Raw genomic sequence first — 7,493 nt, forward strand, 5'->3', positions numbered from 1 at the left:
TTGACTGTGTTCGATATAACCTTGTGAACTGATGAATCTTTCTACCGTTTATGTCACGAATGTAACCAAAGTGTAAAATATGACGTTAAAATCCTAATAAACAAACAAACACACTATTTCTAAAATAGGAGAAATACATGCATCATTTCATTGCTTTTCTGTGGTAGACTTTATTGCATCAGTCAAAATAGTGCATAGTTATTGCCAAAATTAAATGTAATAACATTCAGTTTCTCTTTCTGCATTGTGGGATTCCTCCAGAGTACAGATAATTTTACAAAGAATTAAAAAATACTGCATTTGTTTTTAGATGTATACAAACAGTTAATCTTAATTATTACTGACAAACTGCTGTGTTTGTATCTAAGCTATAAGTGTTTATTTGCTCAGCATAATTTTTATGATTTTAAAAGCTCTGAAAGTCTGTTATGGGATGAGTACAAATCACTAAACATGTACATAAAGTACATAAAGTGACAAAATCTTGGGCAATAATAATATGAAAGAAATGTATTCTTTGTTCTTCCATTATTGTAGGCATAACACACCGAGTCCTATTTGTACATGTACATGTATAATATAAATATATATAAATATATATATACTGTATATATACACACTACAAACTATAGTACATGGTGATTCAATGTTTGACTATGGAATCACAATGGGTATGATTGTAAAGATGGCCAAGCCTTTACTCGGTAGCAGTATACTGGTAGAGTGCAACATGGGTCCTTAAGGGTTTGATTCTTGCTCCAGGTCAATGTGTGTGAAGAGTTTTTGACATCTTTCCATGTGTGCATGGATTTCCCTCAGTTCTTTTGTTTTCTTGTTTTCCTTTCACCTTCCAAAAACATGCCTGCGTGTAAATGAACTGCCCCAAAGTGTGAATAACTAAGTGATTAAATGTGTTCGGATTAACATCCTGTCTAGGCTGTATTATGCTGTGTACCAAGTGATTCCAGGTAACACTAAAGTCACTGCAACCAAGACCAGGATGAAGCAGTTAAAGATTAAGGAATGAATAAATCAAATTCATATAATGATCAGGTAAACACGTATTAGATTCCACTCAAACAGCTCATTATGCCTAATTGTAATATGTTTGTTCTTTTGGAGTGTCATCCAGCAAATGAATATGGAGGAATTCCTTTCACTCCCAAACCAGAGACCTACAAGAAATTATGCAAATACAGACTAAATTAATACACATTTACTAACACATTGCACTTGAAACAACACCAACAAAAAAGGCAAATATTTGGATACTCAATATTTATTTACATGTGTGTGACACACTAAAGGAAAAAGTGCCATTAAATTCAGATGCTTTGAGACAGGTGTACTGTACCACAACAAAATAAGCATCATAGCATGCATTGTGCCATGTTTAGCAATGCTAAGCAGGCCCAGTTAACCTTAATTTATGGCATTATAGTGGAACAGACAGTGTAACCCTTTCGTTTCATGTCTTTTATTTCTATGCCATTTCATTTACTGAATAAATATGAGTGGGCATGGCACTTAAGTCATGTGTCTTTTATGTACTGTCAGTAAAATTTACATTTTTTGCTTTCCATGCAATATATACTATCTACTCTAATAAAAGTTTTTTTGGGGGGCTATTACACTTACATTTCGACATTTAGCGGACGCTTTTATCCAAAGCGAATTACAGTACTGTGACAGTATACTGTCTAAGCAATTGAGAGTTAAGGGCCTTGCTCAAGGGTCCAACAGTGGCAACCTGGTGGGGCTTGAACCAGCGACCTTCTGATTACTAGTCCAGTACCTTGACCACTAGGCTACAACTGCTATTATTGAGTTTGTTTATGAGCATGTTCAAAGCTTTTATGAATAATTATAGGCATGGACACATTCCTGTTTGTCAGCACAAAACATTTGTGTACACTTTACTTTACTCTGGATTGTGGCCCCTGGTAGTTCTTTTTCTGGTAGTTCAATCCTGCAGATTGGCCTAACTTTAACCCCACTGAACAACTTTGGGATTAACCGGAAAAACAATGCCTGAACCCAGAAATGCCATTTAGACTAAATTTGCAATTAATTTCCCACACACATGCTTTTGAACAAATAGCATATTTTTAATTATATTCCATTAACATCTGGCAAAATTTCCTGTGTAGCCCTCCAGGTACCACTAGTACCCTTGGGCTGTACATTCTTTTTCATCTGGTAGCCTGAGTCAGTTTAAGTGACATATAATGCTCCAGTAGCAATATCTTTTATGAGCCATCTTAGTTAAAGCCAGGGTGATCCAATTAATGACACGTGGCTGATGCTGCACAGTCTGTGCTTATAAAAAAATATGAAAAATATATGAATAATATTTAAACATTTAAAGACAGTGCAATTCATTCCACCACATCCTCTGTAAATAATTGGTGAACTGATCACAAACTTTTTACCTTAAAAATACATCCAGCTTCAGGCTGTTTGGCTACTGCCTCCTTGTCAATGCCTTTATAAGCAGAGGTAACATACAGATCAGTGTAATCCTTCCCTCCAAAACAGCATGATGTTGTTTTAGTAACAGGTAGCTTCACTGTCTGCAGCCTGCTCCCTGGAAACAAGCAACAAACAAGAAGGTTTAGAAGACCTTGCATATACAAAATATTGGAAACAATGCTTGGCGGCATATACACACCTGTTTGTGGGTCAATGCGCACCACCCTTCCTCCATTGTAGCAGGCCAGCCATATTTTGCCCTCTGTATCAATACACATGCCATCAGGAATGCCTTCATCCTTCTCCAGCTTGTATACCATTCTGCGATTAGCTTATAAGAGAAATTACAGTCAGGTTTTATAAAATGTGAAGAGTTAAAACTATTAATACAGAAACACCCTAGACAGAAATATGTGGATGTGTGTACAAAACCAGAGGTCAAAATTCTTAGTTATTCTTTAACATAAAAAGACAAGCAATCACACAATTCCAAATAAGGAAACAAAATAGGAAACATTGTCAGAATAATAACTGCTCACCTGAGAATACCCATATCTACAGTTAGGGTAATAATTAAAAAGTTCCAATCCATTAAAACTGTAACAATCTTGCCTGGAGGAGAACCCAAGTTTGTTTTGCCCCCATGCACAGTGCAGTGGATGGTAAGAGAGACAAAAAATCCCCAGGGATCACGGTTGAAAAAAAAATTGCATCTTGGTGTCACAGAGTCTTCAAAAACACTATCAGATGCCACCTCCATGTCAAGAGATTATTTGGAAAGCTTTCTAGGAAAAAGACAATTTTGTCCTCAAACCAGAACAGTAAGCGCCTGCAGTTTGTTGCAAGAGTATCAGAACTTTGACATGAACCATGTTCTATGGTCAGATGAAACAAAAAATTATTGTTTGGCAATAAACCTTAAAGGTGAGTTTGGTGTTTAAAAAAAGGATGACTACACGGAAAAGATCCTGATGATCACTGTTAAGTAAGGTGGAGGGTCAGTGAAATCTTGGGCTGTTTTACCTCCAAAAGCCATTAGAACCACATTAGGGTACATGGCATCATAAAGTACCAGGACATCAAGCTTTTGCATGGCCATCTTAATCCTCTGATCTAAACCCTACAGAAAAATGCACAAGAGAGTAACGAAGACACTGTAAAATCGTACACAAACTGCATCTCCCACAATGCATGCCGATTTTGTGACCAGCAAAGTGACGGCATCCCATCACTAGATGGCAGTGTTTCCACATCAGCGTTTAACTGAGGCGGTTTTCCAACAAGTGATATTGAGCAATATTTAGAAATAATCCCAAAATGTACAAGAAGAGAAAATTGAAGCAGAAGGAGGGTAACTTAATGAAAGATGGGAAAGTGAATACAAGTTTGTGCTTCAAGAAAAAAAACTGGTACGTCTCCTGTGTTATGGGGCCGTGTCTGTGGTAAAGGAGTACAATATAAATATAGATATACATTATAAATATTCAGTATAAATTTGGCATTTTGACCCCAAACACAGAATTTAGCCTCCAAGAAAATAACAAATTGTCCAAGACTTAAAAGGCAGACTGCAATCACAGCAGGATACGTTACAATCGGCCCTTTGAGGGCCACCATAATGCAGATGTGGCCGTAGGTGAAAATGAGTTTGACACCCCTGAAAGAAAACTTGTACAAAATATCAAATGCAAGAGTACAAATAATTGTGGTACATTTGGTTTGTTTCTTGATGAGGGATTCTTTTCTCTTGTAAACAAATTGACTTCACTTAAAGGATGGATTTGTCTTAACATTTTTTCAGTGTGAGATTAAGCTAATTCATCATCAGGTGATTTTCATAACCCTTTTACTCATCTTTACCATGGCTGTCAATAACTGTGGAGGGGACTGTATTGAAACAAAACACAATGATGCCATGTGCACATCCAATCCCCTAGACACAGTTTAGTTTTAAAATATAATTTGGTTGAATTTTGGTAAATACTGTATATTCCTTAAATATATATAAAAAATTATATATTGTTTAATTAAAATGTACAATAAGAGTTGGCAACATTGCCTCAGAGTGTCTAACAAATATGTAATGGTACAGTTATATTTATCATTCTAGCAATAAAGACAATCTTACACACACAGCTTACAGGTTACTCACATATGCTGCCGGTGTTTATATCGTAGTCAAAAACCTCCACCATGTAAGTGAGACTGTCTACATAGTAAAAGAAGCGATGATCTGGAGACCAGTCCAGCCCATTAGAGAGATCCACCTGATCAAAGTGTTTAATGACAGAGTGATCAGGGTTCAGACTGTACACAGAGCCCTGTTTCCTCTCCAGCTCAGCTGGACGAACCTCAATTGCCATTGTACCTGAAAACAGTAAACAGCACAGCGGATCATGCATTTACGTTATACTGAGCAGCACACATTACCTTAAGTGTGTGGTAACGATCAGCATGTGGAGTTTACAATAGAGGGCACATAAAGGGCACCATATACTTGTGTTAAGTGGGTAGCACAATAGGATATGGGGTTATTTTGATTACGCAAGGGATGGCTGTTATGATAGTAAGTAATTATTGCAGTGTGTGAAATACAAAACATTTTTCGTTGAAAGTATTAAGTGCACTAATGTAAAAACAGTAAAAATACAGATATGTAAAGTATTTGAAAAAAATAAAATAGTTATTAATATAAGTAAATTTGGGGAGTATGCATTTGTTGTAGAAGGTGTGTACCTAAAACAGAATGCATAATAGAGCTATGGATTAATAAATACCTGCAAAAAACCTGCCGGCTGGATCCACTTTCCCATCATTAATGCGGGTGTTGTTCTTTTCCGTGTCCACATGTGCAATGGTTGTGATTGAACGCTTCTCCCAGTCTACTGCAGCAAAGCTTGTTCCCTCTCCGATCATATATCCCCCTGACTTTCGTGGAACCACACAGCCCACATATGTGTCTACAGAAAAAGGCAATCAACTTTTTAGTTTATCCGGAAGAAGTTCATTGGGGTTGAGCACTCTGTTTCCTCAAATATGGAAGCATTTAATTGATTTTTATACACTTTGATCAAATGGTCTGACTAAAACATACTTTTGGCCAGTCACACTGTGGTCACGACACGGTAATGTATGTTGTACTTATATGAGGGTGTTAGGTGCAGCAGTGTTGTTGGGGTATTAAAACACATCTATGTCAATGCTATAAAGCCAATTGCGGTGTCTGTAATTAAAAATGGTTTACTTTTGAAATACTAAAGGAGGGTAAACACATGAACAAAGAAAATAAATAAATAGGTTATAAAAGACCTGAATGAGCCAGTAAATGAGCAATCACACTGATCATGAGAACAGTCACAGTTTGTTGTTAATTATTAAGCCAATGCCCATGTCTGAACTTTATACCAGACAGCATGAGTTACTGTTGTAGAGACAATAATAAGAAACCCCATCCACCCTTTCCCCAAACAGACACAGCCAATTGTGTCTGTTGAGTACCCGTCCAGGCCAGTAGCACTGACAAGACTTAAACTTCCTAAGGTGGTGGGTTAGAACGCTGTACTGCTACGTTTAGACTTTTGTGATTGACAGTGTTCTCTACCACCAACCCATCAACACCAGTAAATTAAATATTTGTTTAAAAAATGTTTTAACCCTCTAGTACAGTTTTAAGAGATTAGAGGTTGGTTAATTTTATCCCAATTAGCATTGCAGTGGCAGCTCAGTGTCCTAACACCTTTCTAAGACATTCTGTTTTTTAGTTTTTTCTTTATTTTGTCACCCATGTGTATATCACATACATAGAATTATGACAAACTGCACCGGCTATAGATCAGACTTACCTGTGGGCATGCTCTCTATCTGGTTGGTCAGCGAGTTCCACCTGCTGATCCTTGGTCCAAAAATATCAACATACAACAGAGTGGCATCTTTTTCTTCCCAGACTGGACTTTCTCCAACCTCATTCTGCTGGTTCACTACACACTCAACTTTTATGAATGACATAATCTGAAGAAAAAAAATAAAACAAGAGAAACATTAAATTGCCAAATCGTTTGTGGACACTAAACACAATATTCAAACCCATTAATATGGTTGAGCATTAATATGGAGTTAATTCCCATTTTCTGTTACAACAGCCTCCACCTGAACTGGCTTTCCAACTTAATTAAATTGCTTCCCAGTCATGAAAACATATTCAGACAATAAAAAGACAAAGATGAACAACTACATATACAGTACATAGACAGACAGACCTAGATAGTTCAAACAAACAAAATAGAGAGGTAGGCAGACATACATATAACATGACAATAGCCGTGTTTGGAGTGTTATTATAATGACTATGTATATCTGTTGGAGGGTAGACTGTACAAACAGACAAGTAGACAAACTGACAGATCTGATCCAATGACACTAGTACACTGTTTCCCCTCAGAAAAAGAACTGATTAAAAGAATTCCAAAGATTTAGCAGATTTAGACGTAGTTTACTAAGATAAGACTAAGTGCAAGTCAAATACGGAGTAAGAAAAAAGAACAAAACTTTTCATTTAAAACTAATATGCATGGTCTGTGACACTGTCACAGCTTCACAACCATGCACAACAAAGTAAGCCAGTGTAACTTCTTATCATGTGACTAACTGGCTGATCAACTTCCCAAACACAAATCCATTGTGAAATATTCGTGTAAAAGCTGTGTGTCACCTAACTGCGTGAAGTGAAATACGTCCCTTGTTGTGGTCCAGTCGACGTCCTGTGTGGACTGAAGTTTATAAGAAGTATAAAGTGTATATGAACAGCTCTAGTACTCGTGACAGCGTTGATAAGTAAAAGCGCCATCTATCGGCAGGTCATAGAAACAACAACAATAGTGTACAAGAAAAAAGTACAGGAACCTCTTTTAAACCACATATTCCTGAGGCAAAATAAGTTGGAAAAGTCAAATAAGTCCGCATTTTAACTTGCTTTTTAAGGGGGAAACAGCTCTTAAGATCACAATGGCGGAGACGAAAAGGAC

General features: G+C 36.9%; 1 protein-coding gene across 2 annotated transcripts; it reads right to left on the reverse strand.

The window, feature by feature from the left end:
• Nucleotides 1-145: 145 nt before the first annotated feature.
• rgn (regucalcin) lies at nt 146-7,282 on the reverse strand. Of its 2 annotated transcripts, none has more exons than XM_062997765.1 (7): nt 7,181-7,282; nt 6,315-6,480; nt 5,250-5,432; nt 4,625-4,840; nt 2,672-2,803; nt 2,433-2,587; nt 146-1,175 (listed from the first exon to the last, which is right to left on the reverse strand). In XM_062997765.1, the coding sequence occupies exons 2-7, from the start codon at nt 6,475-6,477 to the stop codon at nt 1,125-1,127; spliced, it is 900 nt and encodes a 299-aa protein (XP_062853835.1). In that variant the 5' UTR covers nt 6,478-6,480; nt 7,181-7,282; the 3' UTR covers nt 146-1,124. The 2 variants fall into 2 exon arrangements, with proteins under 2 accessions (XP_062853835.1, XP_062853836.1); XM_062997766.1 differs by having other exon boundaries at nt 7,186-7,258.
• Between the last annotated feature and the right edge of the window lie 211 nt (nt 7,283-7,493).

This window comes from Trichomycterus rosablanca, chromosome 6, assembly GCF_030014385.1.
Source record: "Trichomycterus rosablanca isolate fTriRos1 chromosome 6, fTriRos1.hap1, whole genome shotgun sequence".
NCBI classification, from domain to species: domain Eukaryota; kingdom Metazoa; phylum Chordata; class Actinopteri; order Siluriformes; family Trichomycteridae; genus Trichomycterus; species Trichomycterus rosablanca.